Genomic DNA, 26,584 nt, shown 5'->3' with positions numbered 1-26,584 from the left:
ACGGCACGGCTGGCTAATCAACTGGCAGAAGTCCACTCTAATCCCGTCTCGGAGGATTCTGCATCTTGGAGCCTTATTGGACTCGGGACAGCAAAGGATCTTCGTGACGGAGGACAAGATCTCTGCTTTACAGTCAAGGGTGCGCAGTTGTCTGCACAGCCGCCGGGTGTCCTTACACTCGGCGATGAGGTTACTGGGCTCCATGGTGTCGGTGTTCGACATGGTGGAATACGCCCAGTTTCACTCCAGACCTCTGCAGCACCTGATCCTGTCCAAGTGGAACGGGCTGCCTCAGTCTCTGAAGTTCCAGACGATTGTGCTCACCCCGGAGGTTCGCCTGTCCCTTGCGTGGTGGTTAAAGACGACCCACCTCAACAAGGGACGTCCGTTCTGGGTTCCAAATTGGGTCCTGTTGATAACGGACGCCAGTCTTCGGGGCTGGGGAGCAGTTTCGGGTCCACACTTGTTCCAGGGCAGGTGGACGCCGACAGAAGCGGAGCTTCCAATAAATGTCTTGGAACTCCGTGCGGTCTTCAATGCTCTCCTGCAGGCACAGCGGTTTCTCCAGGGTCACCCGGTGCAGGTCCAGTCGGACTACGCTACCACCGTGGCCTACATAAACAGGCAAGGAGGAACTCGCGGTCGGGCGGCTCTCGTAGAGGTCTCTCGGATCCTGGTTTGGGCGGAGCGCAATCTTCCGGCCATATCAGCGGTCTTCATCCCGGGAGTGCTAAATTGGGAGGCGGACTTTCTAAGTCGCCAGGACGTTCATCCAGGGGAATGGTCCCTGCACCCGGACGTTTTTCAACTACTGGTGGACAGGTGGGATCTTCCAGAAATCGACCTCATGGCGTCCCGGCACAACAACAAGTTGCCGGTGTACGGGTCTCGCACAAGAGACGAAGGGGCGTCTCTGGTGGATGCTCTGTCCGTCCAGTGGACGTTCCGGTTCGCATACCTGTTCCCTCCGGTCTCCCTTCTTCCACGGGTAATCCGGAAATTCAAACAGGAAGGAGGGACGCTCCTGTTGATAGCTCCCGCGTGGCCCAGACGGCACTGGTTCTCAGACCTTCAGGGTCTGTCCGTGGACAGTCCTCTGCGGTTGCCGCTGCGACCGGACCTTCTGTCTCAGGGTCCTTGCCTTCACCCGGACCTGACTCGGCTGTCTTTGACGGCGTGGCTGTTGAGACGGCCATGCTGAGGTCCCGGGGGTTTTCCAGCTCTGTGGTGCGTACCATGTTACGAGCTCGGAAACCGTCTTCTGCGAGGATATACCATCGCGTGTGGCATACGTTCTTCCAGTGGTGTCGACCGAGAGGGAGTTTCGTCTGTCTCGGATTCTCGCCTTCCTGCAAGCGGGACTAGATCATGGGCTTCGCCTTGCTTCTTTGAAGGTACAGGTTTCGGCCCTATCTGTCTGGTTTCACCGTAGGATTGCTACAATCCCGGATGTGCGCACCTTTATGCAAGGTGTTCTCCGTATTCAGCCGCCCTTTGTTCCACCTGTGGCGCCTTGGGATTTGGCTGTGGTCCTGAGGGCTCTCCAAGGACCGCCGTTTGAACCACTGGGCTCAGTGGATATTAAATGGCTAACAGCTAAGACTGTTTTCCTTCTGGCCATTGCTTCGGCCAGACGTGTTTCTGAGTTAGGGGCTCTTTCTTGTAGACCCCCTTTCTTGGTTTTTCATGGGAACAGGGCAGTGCTCTGCACTCGGCCCGAGTTTCTTCCCAAAGTTGTTTCCCAGTTTCATGTTAACGAGGAAATAGTTGTTCCGGCCTTTAACTCACCGGGTCTTTCCGTGGGTGAGGCCTCTTTGGATGTTGTGCGGGCCTTAAGGACTTATGTTGACCGCACTTCTTCGTTTAGGAAGTCGGACGCTTTGTTTGTCCTCTATGGCTTCCGTAAAAAGGGTTGGCCTGCTTCAAAGCAAACTTTGGCAGCCTGGATCCGTATGGCTATTTCTGAAGCTTATCTTCATGAAGGCCTACCGGTCCCTCCTTCTCTGAAGGCTCATTCCACTAGGTCTGTGGGTCCTTCGTGGGCAGCTCGACGTGGTGCCTCGGCAGTTCAGATTTGCAAGGCTGCTACGTGGTCTTCTGTCCATACCTTCGTGAGGTATTACAGGTTTGACACCTTCGCCTCTCAGGATGCTTCCTTCGGGCGGCGGATTCTCCTTTCTGCACCGGAGCTTCCCCACCCTTAAAGGATACTGCTTTGGGACATCCCCAAGGTATCCTGTGGATACCCTATGGACCCTGAAGTAGAAAATATGAGATATGGTAAGAACTTACCTTTGTTATCTCTATTTCTACGAAGTCCATAGGGTTCCACAGGACTCCCGCCCTGTCGCACCTGTGCTGCAGATGGGCTTTGCTCTGGTCACCGGTTTTCCGTCTCCCTCTGGTGAGAATGTGATTCTTGTATGTGTCCAGATCTTTGTTCTCTCTCTTCCTTCTCCTCCTCCGGCCTATGGCTTGGTAACTAACTGAGGTGCCTTGGCCCGGGGGCGGGTTATAGGAGGGGGACCTAGTGCATCCTGGGAGGCTGAAAGCTTAACTCTTTGGTGCCCTGCGACTGACGTCACACCTATACCCCAAGGTATCCTGTGGAACCCTATGGACTTCGTAGAAATAGAGATAACAAGGGTAAGTTCTTACCATATCTCATATTAGTGCCCAAACCTAACACCCCCTCCCCGCACTCTAACCCTCCCGGGGGGTTGCCTATCCCTAACCTCCCCTAGTGATGCATAACCCCCCCCCTTTCCCTACCCTAACCCTCCAGGGGGGTGCCTAACCCTAAGTCCCCCCGGGTGTCCCTAAACCTAACCCCCCCTCCCCCCCACGGCTACACAATAAGACACCTGGCTTACCTTTGTTCGGTATGCCGGGTGTCGGGATTTTGTAGTGGGGCTTATGATAGGCGTCGGGATTTCAACGCCTGTCTTTAGTCCCATGTTGGGAAATCGTTGGGCGGGATAGCGCCCGTTGGTATCCTGACTACATCCTGGCTGGATATTGTGAAGGGATTTTTCTTTGGCGATATACAAATTGCGACTCCTATTTAGGATGAGTGATTTTTATGACTTGTAATTGACATGACAGCCGGTGAATGTAACACAAGCCTGTGCTGAGACCTAGGGGCTGATGTAGGAAGAGTGGGGAACTGGACCAGTGGAGAAGTTGCCCACAGCAACCTATCAGCTTTGAGGTAGTATTTATCAAGTCCATTCTATAAAATGATTGGTAGAAGCTAATTGGTTGCTATGGGCCACTTCTCCACTGTTCATAGATCAACTCCAGGAACCCAATGATTCCACTTTATTGGAGCTCCTCAGTGTAGTATAGTGGTTTCTTTTCAGCGTGTGACCTAGTAACACAGGGCCAGATTATAGCATATCACAGAAGAGAGTATATCGTAGGTCCTCACAGAACAACCTGTTACACACAAGCACATTACATGAAGAGCCACACGTCTTTGCTTGTATTAGAGCCAGCAGCGCACCAATTGGCTCAGTATACGTGGCATGCCACGCGCACGGCTGTCCAATCCTATGACAGCGCGGTTTAAGGTTACCGCTTATACAGTAATAACTGTAATGTCGGCCTTGTGGGAAAACTGCAGTGAAATATGGCACACGCAGCGGAAAGTCACTCGCTGTCCTCTGTCAGGTGCACAATGAGGACGCCATGTTTTGTGCTGTCGCAGTCAATTTGTCAGTGCCATTAGTTCTTCCTCTAAAGAGATTTTCCCCAGAAACACAAGCTGTTAGCGTAAGCATTTGTAAGTGGTCTTTGGGGAACGACTTCCCGAAGCCAAAAGCTTATCAAAGGCTTCCTCTGTGCTCGTCTTTAAATATAAGCAAAGAACTGGTCTATAGAACATCCTGCAAAATACAGCACACATATGGGAACGGGGAGCGCTGTCCTCCAACGCTGTATTACTAATTACTGTATGCTTTATGTTTTCTTAACATCAGCCAGCACACTGTCAAGTGGATCATTTATATTTAGTATCATTAAACGTGATCTGTCTTCCACACTCACTGGATACAGCCAATATGTGGACTGAACCAATATTCAGCACATGAATACACAAGGAGCTAGTGATGTCAGTTTTTTTTTTTTTTAAATCTTATTTTAGGAACTACGGACATGATGGAGGCATGAGGCACCAAGTGCTTGAAGCCTCATGCCTCCGTGATGTCTGTAGTTCTTTAAAAGAAAGAACACAAACAAATAAATTTTGAAGTACAGTGGTCAGGCTGCAGAAACCCTATTAACAAAGCTCATTATTTATTTGATTTTCACAGAATTATGGTGGAATGAAAATGAATAAAAGTGCCTACACACTAGACGACTCGCAAACCATGCAATGTCGTCAACGGTTTCCCTTCATCTCCCCGACAACTCCTCGGCACTCGCGGGCAATATGATATCGTGCAAGAAACTGTGCAATCTGACCAACGACCTTAATCTCGTTGACAAGATTGCCAGATCTTACTGCATGTAGGTAAGATCTGAGGATACGACAAACGACCCGTGGGACCGCGCATCGAGATCGTTATCGTTCGGGGACACTACACGATTAGCACTATTTGTCATTCTAATGCGTCGGAATTTTCCAAATTGTGCAAGAAATAGTGTGTAGACACCTTTAGTCTATTGGTGCATACACACGGTCAGATTTTCCTTCAGATTTGTACAATAACAAGTTTAAAAATCGTTCATATCTGAAAGAAAATCTGACGTGTCCCCGCAACGATGAACGATGCGCGTTCCCGTTTGTCAGATAACGATATCTGACATCTGATGTGTTTGCAGTCAGATTTGGTCGATTTTCATTCATTTTAATACTGTCAAAAATCGTTCGTAGTTCATGAAATCGTTGGTAAAATCGTTTATCGTTAGTAGTTCATCGTTCGTCTGACAGATCTGACCGTGTGTATGCACCATGAGAAATTTTGAAGGAATGCGTAAACTACACTTGTCACCACCTGACAAACTGTTTTGTCAGCTGAACCAGTATTCCTGAGAATTATTGGGTATCAGTGACCTTATCCTGGCGGGAGGCTGCATTCTCATAAATAATGGCGCAAAACAGGCAGTCAGCAGAGTTGTGAGATAATTACCAGGAATCCCGGTTTTGTTTGAAGGAGACGGCTTAAATTATGTGAATCATGTCATTTTGACCCCTACCCACGGACCCACAAATCGTGGCCTTTTGCTGTGATGGGGCGGTGCCTAATCACGTGAAAACCCGCCCCTGCCCCCAGAGAGGTCAGCTAAATCTCTTCCCCGAAATCCTCCCATGGGGGAGCACTTGAAAGTTGGCAAGTGTCATTTCAGCTTAAGTGTGTTGGGATAAATCTGTCCATTACAGAATATTTATATTGTTAATTTCTCAGTATAGATGGTAATGGTCATCCATTTTGCCTACCTGCAGATCATGAGGTAATATATTTGGATAAAGGCACATAGCTATGGTAAACTGTGAAATAAGATTTTATACTTAATCAATATTGCTCACAAATTGCTCCTGAAGGTAGAGTAGGGTTCAGAATTGGCGAAAGCTGTACCTAAAAAAAGGCGCACGCAAATATACCATATATTTACCCACATGCAGCTTTCCAGCCACGGTTGGGATGTGCACCCGTCTGCAAATGCAATATAAGCTCCTGCTTTATAATGGGAACATGTCACAGACGCTTATGCCCAAGCAGAGCCCATATAGCACTACCCTTATGTGGAACAAATTCATTTGCTATTTGGCATCAATTTTAACTTCTATAATATGTACAACAGAACAAGTACCCGTCTTTGGTGCGCAACCCTCCCCCCAAATAATAAAAAATATATAATTTAAATACTATCACAAACGCATATTCTGTGTCTGGGCATCAAAGGAAGCACCATACGGTGCCAGTGTGGTGTTTACAAGCGGTGCACAAAGTCCGGTGAGCAGTATCATCATCTGGTATTGTCACCTACCGCCCGCAAATGATACGGCTTTAACAGGCATATTTTAGTCTCTTTACAGGCCTGCATGCGTTCGTAGTTACTGAGCTTGGCCTCTGTCAGAACATCCCCTCCACGCCCTGTTCTGCCCATCAAAACCCAAGCTGCTGTAGATGTGAGGAAATGACAAAAAGTTAGAAATCTAATGGGCGGGCGCGTATGCACACCAGCTATTGTCGTACCCACTCTGCATAAACCCCAAAGTGCTATCTAAATGGCAGCGTGAGTTATATAAACTGACATTCCAAAAATATTCATATTTTTTACCTTTGACTAGGTAACCTTATGACATTCAGTAGAAAGTCATTTCCAGCATGTGAGTTCTTGTTTTATATCTTATATGTAAAATTAATTGGTCTGCTTGCTTGGGGGTTGAGGTCCCGGTCAGACCTCCCTTTGGTGTATGCTGGGTAGAACTTTGACCTGGGGACGCTGGGCAGAATTTTGACCTGGGGACACTGGGCAGAACTTTGACCAGGGAAGTCTGTCCAGACCAAGGGAGCCTGTTCTGAGTCGTCTTCTGGATGGATTTGGACAAAAACTTGTGGTATCATTGGATCCCAGAAGACATAATAGGGGGTTTAGGTCTTGGTCGGCCAGTTGGATCCTGGCCACGTTTTAGGGTGGTTAGGGTCCTGGTCAGACCTCCAGTTGGTGTACACTGGGCAGAGCTTTGACCTGGGAACCTGTTCTGAGACTTCCACTGGATGGATTTGGACGAAAACTTCACACAGTGGTAACATTGGATCCCAGAAGACATAATAGGGGGTTGAGGTCCCGGTTGGACCTACCGTTGGTGCACGCTGGGCAGAACTTTGACCCGGAGAGCCTGCTCTGGGCCTTCCCCTGGATGGATTTGGACGAAAACTTCACAGAGGGGAGGTTATTGGTCTGATATGCATAATGGAGTGGTTGGGGTCCCGGTCGGACCTCACAATAGAGTGCGCCTGGCAGAACTTTGGCCCAGGGAGCCTGGTCTGGGCCTTTCACTGGATGGATTTGGACGACATCGCATAATCAAGCTTATTAACTTGAAGCTTTAAACCTGGGCAATGCCGGGTACTTCAGCTAGTTTAGTAATATATTTAATCAGTTAAAGTAAATTAATAATCATAATTCCTTTGTAAAATTAAGATTTCTTTCACAGCAATATATGGTGAATTTTGTAGTCTGTTACTGACATTACTGCTACCTTACAATAATGTAATTGTATAGCTGGGATTATAGGTCTATTACAATATTCTAATCTATTGTACTATTATAATGTTATTTATTAAGAGCAATTTGAGGCCTGTGGTTCCATGTCATCCAGAGATTCCAGTCTAGTTTTGATGCCTCTGGTCCAAGACGATGAAAGCATTTACTGAGAGATTAAAACTAGTTTTTCCGCTTTAGTCTGGGTGTCAAAATGTATTTAACTATTTAGTGTTCTCTCATTTTTTTATTTTGTACTGAAGTGCCTGTTTACTACGTGCAGTGAACTGATCCAAACACTTTACTAGAAACCAGTGACTAAAAAGGTTGTCCAATTATTTGGGAACCTACCAGTAACTGAAGCTATTATCCAAGCATCCATTATATTCATACGTGTTAACTATTGAAAAAGACAAGACTGGGCACTATATAGCGTATATAAGTTTTCGACTTCAGCTGTCAGTGATTCTCTTACTTTTCAAAATCTCTCTGGAGGTTAGACAAGAATGGCTGCAAATTACACTCACAGAAAACTAAGCTCAGTGGGGTGTTCCAAAGCTTCTCTGCACACTATGGGCCTGATTCACAGGTGGACGCAGTTTTGATTTTTTTTTTTTTCACAGCTGACCGGTGTTTTGTCTACTGTGCATGCGCCTGGGACGCACGGTGCATATGACACCATGGTCTTGTGATGGCGGTCACAGTGAGGCGTTATTTTTAAAGTGATTGACGGGCAGTGAGCATTTGGGGAGGTAACAGTGGTATGGCGACTCAAACGCAGGTGTGTCACGACCAGCACCTGCATCTCCTTACTTAGTGTTTTTGGCCGTGGCATCTTACTTGCGATGGACATTCTGTGTAACCATAGGACTGCTGAGAGCTCTTATGTTGAGACCGATGTTTGCCCAATGCTGCGTATTTTTACGTAAGTGACAGATCTGAGAAGCTGTACAAATGACGGCGTCAGCAACATTTGCGTAACTTCTCCGATCCGCCGAGAACAAAGTTGCAGCAGTGACGGGCTTTGCCTCCACTTCAGAATCAAGCCCTATATCATTGCCATGTGACTGTGGTAGCTGCATGGCACTGTGCAGAACAGCCAATATTTTATAGCAGCCTGAAGACACAAACCAAGAAAAAATGCAAATTAACAAGATTCTTCCTATAGCTTCCCACTGTGATTTATGTAAAAAAAAAAAATTGCATTGCTTGCTTCAGTTATTTGTAAGGGATGTAGTCATGAAGCCGACGGTCTAAATGCCGACCGCCGGCTTCCTGACTGTCTAATCCCGGCAAGGTACTAATGACAGGCGTTGAAAACCCAACGCCTGTCATTAGACCTATGCCGGGAGCCTGACGCCCGGCATACCGAACGAAGGTAAGCCGGGCGGGGACAGCTGTTTTAGGAATCAGGGCTCCCGGGGGGATTTAGGGTTAGGCGCCCCCCCACGGGAGGGTTAGGTTTAGGCTAGGGGAAGGGTGGGTTAGGGTTAGGCACATCCAGGGGGGAGGTTAGGGAACCCTTCCACCCCCCACAGAGACTTAGGTTTAGGCTGCGGGAACGGGGGGAGTTAGGTTTAGGCACTTAGAGGGGGGGTTAAGGTTAGACACTAGGGGGGGAGGGTTAAGGGGGAAATAGGGTTAGTTATACTTACCTTATTAGTGATCGGGATCTTCACCCCTGCCGGGCTTCCGCTGTCGGGATTTGCGGCCGGCAGTAATACATACTACACCCGTACTGAAATATAAATGTATGTTTCTGAATGTCATTAATAACTATTTATTCTTTGTATATAAGACCAAGTTATCTGTGAGATGGTTATTTTGTGCCAGTTAGTAAACAGAGCATTAAAAGGAATCAGCCAGAGTTTAATAAGATGTAACAAGGCAAAACACTGGCAATATGATATATTAGCGGAAGTGGCACATTTTTATATATTTGTAACTTTAACACTTTCAGTTACCTCAATAAAATCTTTTACCCCTCTTATTCCATTCTTCTATTCTGTGATGGGAAAGTAAAGCACTAAGGTGTTGTACAACTTAAGCTGGGTACACATTAGACAATTTTTTTGGACCAGGCCAACATATCGTCAAAATCGTCTAGCGTGTACCCACTATGTCGGCTGCTGCGCGCTCCCGTTTGGTCGTCAGCTGCGCCGTAAGGTTGTCCCTACATGCTGCTCAACCTGACGATGCGGCTGAATACCCCATGCAGCTGGATGCGGCAGGGGCCGACATATCAGGTGGTCGGACACCGGATCGTCTAATGTGTACCGGCCGCCCGATATGTTGGCCCATTGGCGGGGAGGACGCCCGTCGCATCGCTGGGTACACATATCGTCTCATTTGTACCCAGCTTTATTTAGAAGGAGCTTCAGAGGAAGTCGAAAGAAAAAAAAAAAAAAGATCAGAACAGATTCTGCTCGGCCTCGTTCTCAGGAAGTCTTCAATTTTGGAAAGGTAGAGAGGAAACCAAGTAAATTTTTTTTTTTTTTTTTTTAAAGGCTGCTTTTGTAGAGAAATGGAAAAGTGTTTTCCACTCCAAAAAAGCAGATGGTTCCAGGAAGTTTCTGCACTAAAAAAAATGCAATGTCATAGCAATTCACCAAGTTACCGCTGGGGAGTAACCCTAGTCATTTTTGTAGAAAATCTATTTCAAAAGCAATAAACATATAAATAAAGTTTATTTTAGTGACATTTATCCAATTCTTATGCTTTGGAGTTTCTGCAGACAGTGTAGGTATTCAGCAGCTTAATACCCATTGTATTGCTAATTGCTTCTCTGTCTCCTGTCATCCATTTTATATCCCTCAAGGAAAGCCAGTTCCTGCTCAGTTTGTATAATGGAGGTGGTGCTATAGTGACCACAGCCAGGGGATGGGAGAGATACTGCTATTACAGTTCTACTTTCTCTCTAAACACAGAACGGAACAATGCTTACCATGTGTGTTCACTTGTGCTGAGCATTGTTAGATAGAGTAAAGGGGATGTACGACGTTTATTTCATACAAAGGCACCACATTCTTCTTGCATACATGTCACAGGAGCTCTACATCACCACTTTGTGCTATAGGGGGGACCTTTCCTCCTTACACGGTGTTACTCTTAAGCTAGGTACACACTATACAATGTGTGACCCAGCGATGGTGTGACGTTATGTAGCGATACATTGCACGCGCCATGCCCGATAGGGTTTACGACGGCACAGTGTGACGTTGTGCAAAACAGCAGATGGGACAATGAGATAAAAGACCGTCGTTGGCAACAGATCGGATGTACATACTATACGATGTGTACAATATATTGTTCCGATCCGCGTCAGAACAATATATGGTATAGTGTGTACCCAGCTTTAGTCTGTAGCTTCCTGCTGCCTTTATTCCCCTCCTCACATCATGACACTGCCCCTGTCACATGCAGCCCTGTGCTCACTAACACATCACTCATCTCCTGATATACTCTGTGCTGCTGGGTGACTCTGCTCCTTCCACTATATAACTATCAGTCTGTAGCTTCCTGCTGCCTCTATTCCCCTCCTCACATCATGCCACTGCCCCTGTCACATGCAGCCCTGTCCTCAGTAACACATCACACTTCTCCTGATATACTCTGTGCTGCTGGGTACTCTGCTCCTTCCGCTATATAACTATCAGTCAGAGGCCTCCTGCTGCCTCTATTCCCCTCCTCACATCATGCCACTGCCCCTGTCACATGCAGCCCTGTCCTCAGTAACACATCACACATCTCCTGATATACTCTGTGCTGCTGGGTACTCTGCTCCTTCCGCTATATAACTATCATTCAGAGGCCTCCTGCTGCCTCTATTCCCCTCCTCACATCATGCTACTGCCCCTGTCACATGCAGCCCTGTCCTCAGTAACACATCACACATCTCCTGATATACTCTGTGCTGCTGGGTACTCTGCTCCTTCCACTATATAACTATCAGTCAGTGGCCTCCTGCTGCCTTTATTCCCCTCCTCACATCATGCCACTGCCCCTGTCACATGCAGCCCTGTCCTCAGTAACACATCACACATCTCCTGATATACTCTGTGCTGCTGGCAAACCCTGCTCCTTCCACTATATAACTCTGTCAGTGGGTTACAACTATTATCCTATATACTTTTTTTCTTTTCTTTTGTTCATTTCATGACACCTAGGGTGCAAATCGCAAGTTGCAACATACACTAGTGCCGTGTCCTGGTTACTGGGAGAGCATACTGGAAGTTGTAGTTCAACAACAGCTGGAGAGTCACGGGTTTCCCGAATATGACCTGGAATTTTTTCTTCCGTGACCCGTTACATAAGTTCCCATCCTTGAAATCAGCCAGTTTCATGTGATGTAAAACATTCAATAACTTTTTTTTTTTTTTAATTCTTCTCTTCTGTTTTTCATTCCAGGATCTCTGGTCATGGAGGCAGAGTGGTGAGCTGGATTCTTGGCAGTCTGCAGTCTGTGGAGCTTTTGCAGGTGCAAGGGATTATATGTTAAACTGAGGAAGAGGGGGAAAAAAAAAACACATGAGAGGCGAGGATAGAGAAAAAAAAAAACCCTAAAACCGTATTCGCTTCACCCCGCAGAGCATTCCTTACAGTTTGTCTACAGCGCAATCACTGCAGTTGTTGTCTGGTGTTACATAGGTCACTCTAGAGAAGGGCTAAAAAAAAAAAAAAAAGTGTACATGGTTGAAAGACAACTAATTTGTTTTTGACAAATTTGCTTTGGTTAAAATAGGAGAGGTGTCAATCATCCTGCCCTGCGCTCTGCAGAGAGTAAACTCCTGTGTGTAGCGAGGACGCTGCAGCTGTCTGCTCCGAGCGGCTCTTCAGGGCTTTCTCAGACTCCTGCATGATTCACAGCCTGTGTGACAGCTCTGACAGCAGCGCAGATTAACTGGTGTCATGAGAGCTGAAGAAATTTGTTGTAAGCGCCTACAGGCTGCAAAGCCTCCTCTCCAGCAGCAATGGAGGACAGAACATCTGGGCAGCGTGAGGACCGTGTGGACGAAATAAACATGAGATCATCGAGCACAGTAATTATACACCGCAAGCATTGCCTAATAGCATGGCGGACATGTGTTTCGGAGAAAAGCAACCAATCCGATGCAAGCTTTCATCAGTCGAACTTCACACTTGACTTGTCAAAGCTGAAGTACGATTGGGTGATTTGGGTTACAGCTGTTCTCAGAGCACACTGTATCTGGGTATGCAGTCGGGAAGCCGGCGGACGTAATCCCGGCGAGGGTTAAATGACAGGCGTCTAAATCTAGACCCCTGTCATTTTACTGATGCCGGGAGACCGGCGCCCAGCATCCCGATCGAAGTGATGCTGGGCGCCGCTGTGGACAGCCGCGCGTATAGGTTTAGGGCTCTCGGGGGGGGACTTAGGGTTAGACACCCCCCCGGGAGGTTAGGGCTAGGATAGGGGGAGGGAGGGTTAGGCTAGGATAGGGGGAGGGAGGGTTAGGCACCCCCGGGGGGGACTTAGGGTTAGGTACCCCCCGGGGGACTTAGGGTTAGGCGGCGGGGAAGGGGGGGTTAGGTTTAGGCACTGGGGGGGAAGGTTAGGGTTAGGCAACCCAAAGGAGGGCTAGGGTTAGGGGGTTAGAAATAGGTTAGTAAGAAGTTACCTTCGACGATCGGGATTTCCTCCTCTTCCGGCCTCCTGGTGTCGGGATTACAACCGCCGGGCAGGGGTCCGGCGGTAAATCATACCTCTTCCCTGTACCTGCTAGTATTAAAAAGTGCCAAGGCAGGAAAACGTAACCCTCAACCCCAATCAGATGATGAAGGGAACGCTAGTGAGTGTCACGCATACGTAATTCCGTGAACATGCCGTCACTGCGCCTTGCCTACAATAGAACACGCCCATCCAGCGCATTCTGACGTAAACCATTTGAGGTAGTCCTACTCGGTACAATGTCACAAATCAGCGCAGGAGCGTATGCGTCAGCACACCGTTTTGAACATACAGATGTTTCCTTACACATCTTTGCTGCATTCACGTTAAAACGCTCCTCTCGGCGCACCTGGTCCCATGAGACTTTGCTGGCGCCCGGCGTGTTTTTTGCAACTTTTTTTTTTTAATGAAAATTAGTCAATTTTCAGCAATGCAACACGACTAGGAAGCTGTGCTGCGTATACAGACTCAGGGGCACACTGATATACAAGTTTCGCATTTCAGATGAATCAGCGCAGTCTGTTGGTGCGTGCTAGTTGCATTTTCGTTTTTAGAGATAACAATTTTTCACTGACACCCACTCTGGACTCCAAGTGCACCAAGATCGGATCGAGCATCCAGGGGGCTGAAGTTTTATTGATGCCGGAAGCGCTTAAGGTGATGCTGCACTTGGCGGTAGGGATGGACATCGGAAGCATACCATCAAATGATGGCAGTGATTCCACCATTGAATGTTTCGATGCGATAACTAACCATCACATCAAAAGAATTCAGTGGTTAAAATATTCATATGAATAGTCAAAGGGCGTGATTGGGGGCGGGGTTTGCAGCCGGAGCAGCAATAAACAAACAGCTGAGCCAGGCAGGCAGGGCCAGGGCTGCACACTGATTGGTTCTCACTGTCTCAGAGACCCAATCAGAGCTAGCAGAGAGGGGTGAGAGGGACTGATGGTCACATTTGAGACAATGGGGCAGATGTATTATAGCGGCAATAATGCCTCCTTACTGAGGCAAAGCAGGAAGAACTAACGCTGTGCTGATGCGCTGTGTCTCAGTCCCGGCCGCCTTTATTGAGCATGCACGGGATTTCGTAAGTATCGTGAGATCCCGCCGGCAGCCCCCGCAGCAGGGACAGCGCCCCTGTCATTTACCACCCAGCCCCCCAAACATACATGGGGGAGAAGCGGTATTAGCGTACATAAGGTGCGCTGATGCTGCTTTGGCGGATAATACATCTCCACCCAGTGAGACACAGCCTCCAACGATCCCAGCATCATGAACCATGGAGATTTCCACATGCAGAGACACAGCAGCCAGGGGAAGCACAACTCTTAGGATTTAAAGAGAAGAAGTCTCCATTGGAACACCATCGAAGGATTACCATTCGATGGCAGCAAACATCGGAGTGCTGCCATCTAATGGTAAAAACACTAACATCGTAAGAAAAACATTGATGGTCAGCAAACATCAACCATCGATGTCCATCGCTACTTGGCGGATCCTGGCCAGCTGGACAGGTGCTAGGGTAGAAGACAGGAATGCATCAGAGCATTGCCAATAAAAGGCCTCTCCTTCCTCCTTCCTCCGTAAGTAGGGTAGAATGAACATTTGCTAGTGTCACACTGCTTCACTGTAGAACTTGCAACCTTCGTATCCACTAACTCCAAGGTCTCTTTCCTCCGTTGTTGGCATCACCATTCATTTTGTATTCTTGCTTTGTGTTTTATGCACATGTATTACTTATACTTAAATTTATAGTTAATATACCACACTTTAGCCCATTCCTCTCTATTTTCTCTAAAGGGTCTATGTACTAAGCCTTGGAGAGAGATAAAAAAAAAAAAAAAAAAGGATGGCGATAAAGTACCAACCAATCAGCTCCTAACTGTCATGTTACAGGCTGTGTTTGAAAAATGACAGTTAGGAACTGATTGGTTGGTACTTTATTTCTCTCCATAGCTTTAGTACATAGAGCCTGATTCAGAGCCGGACGCTCTGACCAGAGCGCTCGCTCTGAATCAGGGCCTTCCTCCATGAAAATGGAGCGTCCTCCTGGACGCTCGTATACCTGTGGGTGACCACCCACAGCTATAGCGAGCGTCCATGATGATGGTCGCGGTGGTCAAAGACCATCGCGACCATCGGGCTTGCGACGAGACCCTGCGGTAGGGTCTCGCTGCCGCAAACCCAGGAGTGATTTTGGCTCTATCAGAGCCAAAATCACTCCGACTGACATCATTACTGATGTCAGTGGGGCCGGCTTCAGACGGTAGGCGTTCCCATGGGAACGCCTCCATCTGGCCGCCACGCCCCCGGCACGCCCACCAAAGGGGGCATGCTGTCAATCAACATCGACAGCACGCCCCCTTTGGTGCGAGACCCGGAGCGACGGAGAGGCCGTCGCTCTCCGGGTCTCGCGCATGCGCACGACGGAGCTCCCTCCGTCGTGCGCATGCGCAGTGGGGCAACATCGACCCGTTTGCGAGCGTCCTTTGCTCGCGAACGGGTCTGAATGACCCCCATAGACCCCTAAATCTCTAAGCATTTGTTTCACCCAATTCTGTGGCATCAGTCCTGTTACAAATCATGGTATCCCCTGGAATCAGACAAGCTCTAGTTGTGGACCACAAATTATATCACTTTTGAATACTTTAGGTCTCAGGTTCTCAAGCTCGTTGGTCCTCATGACCCCAAACAGCGCATGTTTTCCATGTCTCCTCACAGAATTACAAGTGAGATAATTACTCCACCTGTGGATCTTTTAAAATGTGTCCGTGAGTAATGACTATACCTGTGCACCTGCTGGGTGACCTGGGAAATGTGACCTGTGTGGGGTCCTGAGAACTGAGTTAGAGAACCATTGTTTTAGGCAAAGTAGGAGCCACGTCTGATCCCTCTTGTTACCAGCCCCCACCCCACATTGATTTCACCACTATCCTGTCCTTTAGACGAACCATTATCCATGCCACGGTCTTTAAAAATCCTTGTATAGATGAAGTATATAATGGCATCTCTACCCAATTTCTATTGTGGCGCTATTCAGTGCTTACTGGCACCTTGATAAAAAGTGGGCACAGCTCAACGTCCTAGAGCTAGAGTATTTTTATACATAGATAAATTAGTCACATACAAAGGGAAAATAAGAATATATAAGGTTAGCATTCCTTAATCTGTACATGGGGTAGGGGGTAATTTAGACAATTTGCCATCCGTCCTCTTTAAAAAACAAATTTACCATTAAAGCCTTTTTCCCCAGTCAGAAGCTGAATGACCCCTGTCATGTGTTTGATGTAGTTTATATATAAACATCACAATTCAAGATGTCTTGGCAGAGGTTGTGGGAACTGTACTGTAAGATCTAACCCCACCAAGGTCTTATTTGTGTTGTGTCTATTCTTTCTCACCGCTCAGGTGGATTTGCAGCTGCAGTTACGACGCCCCTGGATGTGGCGAAGACCCGTATAATGCTGGCAAAGGTACAGAAACCTGTGTGATTCCGCCACTATGCTAAATAACGACTGTCCATATATATCAGTGTATGTCTTGTTTACATGGCAATGACTTCTTGTCTGATCGTAGCTGAGTTTCACAGCCGTTAGTCCTGAGAACACCCGATTGTTTGAAATGTTGCTGGGTTATTATCTGCTATAGTGTTAAGACTGACATCTTATCAAGGTGTGTATTCATGAACTACAGATGTGTCCTTTTATTACACTCTTAATAGGTTCTTTTCGCACAGAAGCATGTACGGATCTCACTGATCTGTGCCTGTTTCTGTGTAACTGGCACCTGCACATGCTAAAATCGCCAGCATGAAGCAAGTATTTTATTTTGGGGACTTTGTGTTCAATTTCAAATAGAATATTAGTAAATCAGGGGATCCTATGTTGGTTTATGTAAAAGTACCGATGTTTTGACTTTAGTAAATCTCTACTGCTATAAAATCTAATGCAAAATCACCCAAAACACAAAATTGACCTTTGATAAATATATACCCCTAGGTGTCAGAACTCCCAGCTAAGTATGACTAGCTGTTCCGGCAAGACTTCTTGATTAAATTTCAGCCAATCATTAACAGCCGTGATGTCACTACGTTTAATGTTCTAAAAGCCACGGCCAATGCATTTCGTCACGACGATGGACTTTATAAAATTATCTCTATGGCTGGGATGTACTAGAACTGAAAATGTGGTAAAACCCCAGAAATGGGTGTTTTAGTGCATTCTCCATATCTAATAAACCACAGGTTCTCAAACTCGGTCCTCAGGACCCCAAACAGTGCATGTTTTCCAGGTATCACAGAATCACAAGTGAAATAATTAGCTCCACCTGTGGATCTTTTAAAATGTGTCAGTGAGTAATGAATACACTTGTGCTCCTGCTGGGTGACCTGGAAAAAGTGACCTGTGTGGGGTCCTGAGGACAGAGTTTGAGAACCTCTGTAGTAAGCCCCGGAATGCGATGCATTCTGGTGCTTCGTCCTGGTGGTGGCGTTATCCAATAAAAGCCTATGGGCTTCTTACTGGGACGATTACCCTTAGAGGGATCTGATTGGATCCCTCCCATTACCCCCAGTGTCCTGCGGCCTTCTGCGCTTGCGGAGAAAGACACCAGAGGGACTTCTGGGTGTTAAACCCGAAAGTCTCTTTGTCCAAGGGCATCGCAAAGGACAGCTCTATCGGGAGAGCTGTTCTCGGTGTGTACCGAAGAGAGGTGGGATCTACTGCATCACGGATGCAATGCTTAGTACATTACGAGAGGCTATTATGAGAGGCTAATCTACAGTGAGCCATTCGTCTAAAGAAAAAAAACCTTTTCTTTTCTGCTACAGGTTGGATCGAATACTGCAAACGGAAACGTGTTGTTTGCACTGACTGACGTTTGGAGAACACATGGCGTTACAGGGTACAGACCAACTATTCTTGTCCATGTCCATTTTGATTTACATTTTCTTTTTTCATTACATTGTTTGCTACGTTTTGTCATCTGTGGGGTATGTGTATGTGGGCAACAGATGCGTTTTCTTTTCTGCAGTACTTCTCTAGAGCTGCACATTTTCTCTGGAACTCTTTCCCTTGGTCACTGAAATCTCATTTGATATTCATACTCCTCTTCTTACCCCTTATCTACTTAGAAAGTTTTTCAATCACCCCATTTGTAACCAGATTAGATTATCTGCCTCTTAATTAAGAGTGTCAGGCACAGGGGGCTGCCATTATAGGTTTCAGTCCCAAATATCAGTTGTCTGGCCCTGAGGTCCCCACCTTGCTGAACATCTAAACGGGAAGACAGTAGACTCTGGTGAAGCCTCTGTGGGTCCCAAGTTAAAGGGCATAATGCCACTTTATATACTATAGCGACAGGCTGGAACAAAACATTGTAGTTCATATATGTTACAAAACATTTAATTCCCAGTAATACTGATTCGCTGCAAGCTGTTATTTGGGTCTAGGTCAGCGATATATAGTCTGACAGTTAAAGTCATACTTAACAGATGTATTCAAATATATTAACACAAAAAGGCATAAAAGAGAGACGAGAGAGGATTATAACTGTGTGTAACACTACAAGTCACCGGGCGTGAACACAGGCAAGGTTTACCCTCTGACCTCCCAAACGGATAATGCATAGGCTTTCTTCCAAAGTGAAATGAAGCAATTATGTGATTTCAGTTGTCTAGCCAGCTGTACCCGGGCTTGACAATTATGCTATTTCCCTTATAAATTCCATATGGCGAAACGGCAAAAATATATCTAATTTCACTTCAGTTCCCATTCTCTTTCATCCGCAAAAAATCCCTATAGCTAAAGTATTTTAACTGTTAAATGATGAGGTTTAACTATTATTTATTTTTTATTTTTTTTACTACTTTGCCTAACTTTGCTTCAAGCCGCAGGTCAAGCACAGAGCCTCAATTACGCATTACTTCTAGCTATGCAAAGCTGATTTATTTTTAAATACTCACAAAAGCAGGAATGGCAGGTGACCTCCGTCATAGCGGTACACACCTGCAAGATCCTGTGCAGATTACTTGTTTTTTGCCGTTTTTTTAACCAGATGGAATTGCTCAATATATATATTTTTTATTATGTAAAAAAATAGAGGACTGAGCCTTTATATTATCTGGTAAAGATGTTTCCATCTGTTGCCCTTGGATACAACACATAGCTGTTATTTAGATACATCCAGCTGGGCAGTGTTGTATTGCAGGATTAACTAAACTTCTTATCCTGATGATATGAATACATGGCTGCAAAGCACAGAAAGGTAAAGCAGTGTTGCTGGTAACAGTCGCAGGAGAGAATGTCCAAATTCAGACGATCTAAAGTTGAAGCAGTCCCATTTAAAAAAATGTGCTCTTTGATATGATGATGGTAATAAACACTGAGCCACTCGTACACGTACACAGCGAGCTAGCACAAACTGCCAATAGCATTTTGAGACGGATTCAGTATGGCCGGCGGTTCAAATCCCGACAACGGCATCCCGGCAGCAGTGAAAATCTTGATCGTCGAAAAGGTAAGTATTGACTAACCCATTCTATCCCATAACCCTAACCCTCCCTTAGGGGTGCCTAACCCTAACCTCCCCCCCAAATGCCTAACCCTAATCCCCCCTTCCCTGCCGCCTAAACCTAAGTCCCCCGGGGGTGCCTAACCCTCCCTTCCCCTAGCCTAAACCTAACCTCCCGGGGGGGGTGCCTACCCCTAAGTCCCCCCCTGGAACCCTAAACCTAACCCTTCCCCCCGCGGCTGTCCGTGCCCGGCTTACCTTCGATCGGTAAGCCGGGTGTCGGGCTCCCTGCGTAGGGAAAATGACAGGTGTCGGGAATTCGAAGCCTGTCATTTAACCCTTGCCGGGATTAGACAGTCGGGAAGCCGACGGTCGGGATTCCGTCCATCGCTTCCCGACTGCTTCCCTTTTGAGACACCTCCTGCAAACTAGTGCACGTAGGCGTTCAGGGAGATGGAATCATCAGGAGAGGTGAGCTGGGCAGTCACATCAGTAGTCCAACCAGCAGCCATTTCAGAATTTACCCCTTTAATTAAACTTTAGTTTTTCTCATGAAATACTGCTCCATTTAAGCTTGTGCGTCCTATTACAAATACTAGATTATTCCTGGACTTTGGCAATTCAGATCAGGGGCAAGAAAGATGTCCCTCAGTCTAAAAGTGTACCACCTCCACCCATGTACAGATGTGTCCTTATACATCTTTGCTGCAGTTGCGTTAGAAAGCCTCTCACTGCGCGCCAGGTGTCTTTTTTTTTTGCCGCATGTCACTATGGGGTCTATTTACTAAGCAGTGTTAGGAGACAGAGTGAAAAGTGATAAGGTGCCAGCCAATCAGCTCCCAACTGTCATTTTGCAAACACAGCCTGTGAGATGACAGTTGGGAGCTGATTGGCTGGCACCTTATCACTTTTCACTCTGTTTCCTAACACTGCTTAGTAAATAGACCCCTTGGAATCACCAGCAGACTGTGCTGATTCATTTCATAGGTGACACATGTATATATGTATGCGACTGAGTCCCTGAATCTGTACGAAGTGCCACAATGTAGCTGCCGCAACTTTTTTTCATTCCATGTTCCGTTGTGCTTCATATACAGACTCCGATAAGCCTATAGAATTTGGTGCACAGCGATACGAAAGAGGCTTTTCACAGCCCCTTGGCCATTTATTGATTTGTAAAACTTACCTTGGTGCTCACCCTAACAGGACACATTGCATACATTTCATTATTAACCCCAGCAGTTATGTATTTATGTTTTTCTACCATCTGTCTCCTTATTTATTTTTTTATTATTATTTTCTCTCTCTCCGTCAGCCCCTTAGCCTCTCTCTCCGTCAGCCCCTTAGCCTCTCTCTCCGTCAGCCCCTTAGCCTCACTCTCTCCTTGCCCCGGCCGCAGAGTACATCTAGATTATCTGCATCCAAGTCCCCGGCTTCTCATATGGCCGTAATGCTGATCATCATAACTCCCGCAGCAGATGACGGAGACGGGACATCATTTGGGATTATATTACACACACTTTTTTTTTTTTGTAGCAATTGATTCCCTTTAAATGAACTCTGAGTCATAGCAATGCTACGGCAGAACCGATAGTTTACAGTACAGCACATCCCAAACTCAATTCTTTAATTCCTGCTGATGCAGGAGCTGGCGGACTGATATATTCGGTACAGAGGAGGAGACTGAGGGTCATTTTGCCTAGAACCTGACACTGTTGCACACAGCAGAATGATTAAGAGCCTGCAGAGATGATTAGGTCATGCGGTGGTGTAGGACCTGCCTGCCGCAGCTGTCTGCACTGTGCGATGTATATATTGCTGGACTGTCTCCATTCTGCTGCATGCAATGGTGGATTGGACAGTCAGGCTATTGCTGACTGACTCAACGGCAAATATATTTTTCAGGTTGAGTCATGGGTACTGGGGCGTTGGGGTGCAGGCACTCACACAGATCTCTAGGTCTGGATTAATGTTTGTGTGTGTGTGGGGGCCTTACTAATAGAGGGGATGTAGTTAAATTGCGGCCGCCGGTCACAATCCCGATGGCAGGGATGTATGATAGACGTTGAGATACCGATGCCTAACATAATCTCGACGCCGGAATACATAATGACGCGGGACCGAATGAAGTAAGACCGGGGCACGTGTTTTCTTAGCCGCTGGGGAGGGGGGTGTCAGGTTAGGGGGCTCCCGAGGGGGACTTAGGGGCTCCTAACCCTAACCTCCCCCAGGGGTGCCTAAACCTAAGAGAGGGTTAGGGATAGTTTACTTACCTTGTCGGGATCTTCTCTGTTCTAGCTGCCAGCATCGGTATTACATCCCCCGGGCTCACGTCCGGCGATATGTCATACAGGTTCCCTAATAGAGGTGTCAAAAAGAAGTACAGGTGATGTTATGTAAAAGTATAATGTGTAAATACTTCCAGCACTGCGAATGTCTGTTCCTATGGTGCCACACAAACCCCCAGCTCACATTATGCCTGATTGGCGTCATTTGTTGCAGCCTGTGCCCTGCCTCCCGCAGGGGAGTCCAACACTGTGTGGGGGGTCCCTGTGCTCGCTGCCCTGTTGTTAATCCAGCAATGCGGGTCTCTTACCTGAAATAACTAGGATGGGGTCTCACACAGAAACGAGAAAATAACCAATTCCCTGAGCAAATAGAGCAATTTTGACAGACAACTAAATAACTTAACATTATCGTAATATCGTGCAGGTCCTCATACTGTAGGGAATTACTAGAACAATTAAGCAGTTGTGAATATTGTGTACAATCCATTCCTGTTAATAGCGCTCTTTAGATCAGTCTAAAAAAAAATACCCCAAAACCCAATGTTTGGTTATTGGGATCACACTGGAGCAGGTTTTAAAAATATTTTGCAGTTTTCCTTTGGGAATTTGCCCTATACCAGTCTCATGCAAATTACTCCGCAATAATGTTAATAGGTTTAAGTGCTGCCTAGTGAATCCTTAAACTGTTTCCAGCTGGTATTTGGTATTCTGCCTTCAGTCGGCGCAGTGCTTCATGTGCTACGCTGCCGTTTCTGTGACTTTATAAACCGGCGTCAATGCTTCGACCAGGCTTCCTGACACTATCTGCAGACCTGGAAGTCCTCCCAATGCTGTATCTGATGTGCTCACCGAGTGCTCTGCCTGTAGTGCCCTGCTGGAGGAAACCGTGAGACAATGCAGCACAAAGGGTCATCCTTGCAGGTTTATATGATGACCATGGTGGCACTACAAAGTATGACAGCTGTGTCCATGAAATACAGGGTGTGTAACTCGCTATTGGCCCCAAAGTTTTTCTTATAACTTTTAAAGTATTTGACAATTTTGTGAAATTTGACACAGCCGCACTATTGTGTGTAGCGTGCCGGCCGATATGATCCGGTACACAGCTGAACAACGCACATTTATTCTCCAGTCGTACTGGACAACCGAGTCGATAAAGGTTCTTATCGGCACGTAACGCACAGACACGATGAATGTGGACGCCTCAGTACACAACACCACTGTCAGAAGCAGGAATACCCCCTGACTAGCAGTGGCGGCTCCAAAGGTGGGGGCTGCATTGCAGTCCAAAATTCAAATAGGGGAACCACACCAACTGCCACCCTCACTGGTTAGATCCTCACTGGCAGTTGGTGTGTCTCCCCTATTTGAATTTTGGACTGCGCTGCTGACTAGGGTGGTGGACAGCTGACCTCCACTTGGCGCATGCGTGATCAGCCGGCCTGGATGCTAATGGCGAACACTTTGAACACTTGCTGTGACATCCTCGTGTTTCTCCTAGTGTCATATTTCACTAAATTACGTCAATTACTTTAAAAGTTATAAGAAAAACTTTGGGGACAATAGCCAATGAAACACCCAGTACTAACACGTGTTGCAGGATTTACAACGACTGAGATGATATTTGTTATCGAAGGTTACAAACTAAAGAGCAAGCTACTACATAGTATAGCCATTCCTCCTATCAGAATGTTTATGGTGGCACAAGCACAGAGTATTTCAGGAGGTGAGTGCTGACGTTAGGGGGAGACAGGAGTAAAACTACCCATACACCAGACCAACTTTCCTCCAGCCATCCAACTAGTTGGTTGGTTGGAATGAAAATCTGATAACGTATGGGATCAGCAATTTGCTCCCATACACCAGAAAACAGGGAAAAAAAGTCGTTCAGGGAATTTGATTAAAGCGGTTTGATTTAAAAAAAAAAAAAAAAAAAAAAAAACTTGTCTGAATAACAGCTTCCATCAATTTTCCGGGGGTTTGAGAACAAATGGCTGATTGTCATTTGCTCCCAGGCATTACCGGATTTCCATTCTAACCAACCAACTAGTTGGATGGTTGGAGGAAAGTTGGTCTGGTGTATGGGCAGCTTAAGCTGTCCACTTGTGACTGCGCTAGTAATAGTGTATGGAGGTAGCAGGATACCACAGACAGCGTTAGACAGTGGAAGTTGCAGGGTCTCCAGCAGCACAGAGTAGAAATGTGAGGCTGCGGTCACATGGATGCAGGAAGTTTGTGGTGTCATAAATACCCTCGTATATAAAAACGTTTTTGGCGTAGCCCAGGTTTCCATACTCTTCTGACCTGCCATTTTGAAGGCTGAATCGTTGATACCCAAAATGGCGTTCTCACCTGCTGAGGGGCGATAGGTACAGGTTAATGTGGAGAAATCCTCTAATCTCTGATATTTTTTTTTTTTTTATTCAGATTATTTGCCGGCATTGTCCCCAGAATGACCGCAATCAGCCTCGGAGGTTTCATCTTCCTCGGGGCTTACGACAAAGTGCGCAGTTTGCTTCGGTGAAGAATTCAAGTGGAACCTGCAAAATGAGGCTGGCACAACACGTGATCAGCAGCGAGCTAAACAGGTCACTGGTTTATACCAAGACACTATGAGGACAGGTTACAGTCTGTTATGGTCCAAGCAAAACCGCACAGAGAAATCTTCAGCTATTATTCTGTCTGAAAAAAACCCCTCCATATATTAATGCAGTCTATGACATGTGGTCATTATACTCCCACAGCACCGGTATAGCCAGGAGAAACTAGAACAGTATTACACCAAAAGACAATACTTCACCCTTTCAAACCAAAATCCATTATACGGTGTCAAGTTTATTTTATTTTAAACATGGAGCAAACATATTACTTGAAAATAACTTTAAAGCTGTATACACACACAAACGATTTTGTTACCAACGATTTTAGGAACGATTTTCTGTCAGATGTTTTAAAGTGTAATGAACGATTTTTTTAACTGCAAACGATTTTTGTAACTTCCCTTAATGAAAATCGTTCAGTTGGTCAGTCAGAATGAACTACAAATGGGAACGCACATGAATGATAATCGTTCATCGTTATAATTCAGAAACTGAAAGATTATTTCAACAATTGAATGATAACGACGTCGTTATAGTTAAATCGTTTAAAAAATCGTTACGTGTGTATGCACCTTAACGGTGTCAATTCTGCTCTATATAGATGCATTAGGTTACTTCAACAAACACTTGTAGATTTAATAGAAGTGAACTTTACATTTCAGGTTACAGGGTAAATAGTTCACATGTAGCACTCCTGGTATTATTCCAGTCCCTTCTTTATATAGTATCTGGCCGTGCCAATCACCAGAAACAAGTCCTTGCCCTGCCACTCAGGAACAAGTCTTTGATTTGAGTCAGCTTTGTATAGTAGATTAGGAATGATCGCAGCATAAGCATTAAAGAGAGACTGTTATTCTATCACATTGTCTATTTGATCATTTACTTTACTTCATTTTGTTTTTATCAAGAGTTTTGTGAGAAGTGTGAATCTCTGCTGAAGTTTCTAATTAAATACAAGTTTTTCAAGTAAATGGTTGATTTATTCAAGTTCTAAAACATTAAACTTTTAAAATTATTACTTTTTGAAACATTCAATTTTATAATGTGTTTTACAGCTGGTTTTTGTCCCCCGTTCAATAAACGGATAAAGTTCTGCATATGACAACATTGGTGGTAGATTACACAGTGGTGTATAAATACATCAGAACAAATTACTGCAGAAAACACAAGATCAATAACTTTGAAGAACAAATATTTACTTGTATACACATGGAAGAAACATTTGCTCGTGAAATTGCACCATTGTACCATCAATACACTTGTTACAGGCTAACACAGCCATTTTATTTGTTTCCTATTGGCTATTAACCTGATTTGTAAACTGTTGACATTCATTTTTGTGTTTGTTTATTGGTGAAATATAGTACGCATTAGTCATCAATACCGCTTATATCATCTACACATTGTGGAAGCAGCCATTTTATATACTGGATCTAGACTTTTCAGCCAATTAGGTCACTACAAGCCAGTGTCGCCCCCCCAGTGACTGCTGAGGTATGTTTGCCAACAATGAAGACCATGCCTCCGTTAGTCAATGGATACACTGCATTTTCATCTTAGCTACAAAATGGCTGCCTCCAACTGTAGACAGTTTATACAGAACACCACATTATTATGAGTGAGGTAACATGTAATTTGATCTAATTATTATTATGAAATATAATTGCTTTCACAGTTTTGAGCTCCATATAGGAATGGCGTGTGTTTTTTTTATTTACATCCCTGACATTTAGGGAAAGGTTTGTTCTTTGATGGCTGTGACGAAGATTTTCTTTTGACTTGCTCGGTTTGGCTGGGTCCATTTTCCATTTTGGCCTCTAGTGGTGGTGGTACCTTATCTGACTGACTGCAGATGAATATGGCTACTTATCGAAAGTTTTTAGTATAGGTATTTCATTCTACAACATTTATTGATTGCAGACAGTAAATAGACCCCTCTCCTTGGAGGTACAGCACTTGTAATAATACACTGGCTTGTCAGTCACCTCAACATTTTTGGAATTTCTTCAGCATAAGCTCTTAAGAATTTAAACAGGGCTCCCTCACAAATCACTTCTTTGAACATAGATAAATATTTTGGTATTTGTAGAATTTCCTAAAGCCTTTTAGCCTTGAATGTAGCATTCATACTTGGAACTTTACTAACCCATCTAGTTTAGCCTTACTATAGGGCAGCTAAGACCTAAAAAAGTCACAAGTGTGCCAGTTAGTGCTAGGCTACACTAGCTTTTTGTCACCTGCTACAAATGTTTAACAACTAAGACATGGATACCTATAGACAGCTC

The 26,584-nt window shown here is 45.7% G+C and overlaps 1 protein-coding gene across 1 annotated transcript in view; it reads left to right on the top strand.

The window, feature by feature from the left end:
- Positions 1-25,270, top strand: part of SLC25A26 (solute carrier family 25 member 26) — a 173,556-nt gene extending 148,286 nt beyond the window's left edge. The window contains exons 7-10 of the mRNA XM_088473382.1: positions 11,620-11,689; positions 16,310-16,374; positions 17,730-17,803; positions 24,127-25,270. Of these exons, the coding sequence (XP_088329508.1) occupies positions 11,620-11,689; positions 16,310-16,374; positions 17,730-17,803; positions 24,127-24,223 (306 nt within the window). The 3' untranslated portion in view covers positions 24,224-25,270. The remainder of the gene's footprint in view (positions 1-11,619; positions 11,690-16,309; positions 16,375-17,729; positions 17,804-24,126) is intronic.
- Positions 25,271-26,584: the final 1,314 nt, after the last annotated feature.

Source organism: Taudactylus pleione, unplaced genomic scaffold (assembly GCF_031769625.1).
Source record: "Taudactylus pleione unplaced genomic scaffold, aTauple2 ptg000135l, whole genome shotgun sequence".
In the NCBI taxonomy this organism is placed as follows: domain Eukaryota; kingdom Metazoa; phylum Chordata; class Amphibia; order Anura; family Myobatrachidae; genus Taudactylus; species Taudactylus pleione.
This window is presented reverse-complemented; position numbering and strand designations above follow the sequence as displayed.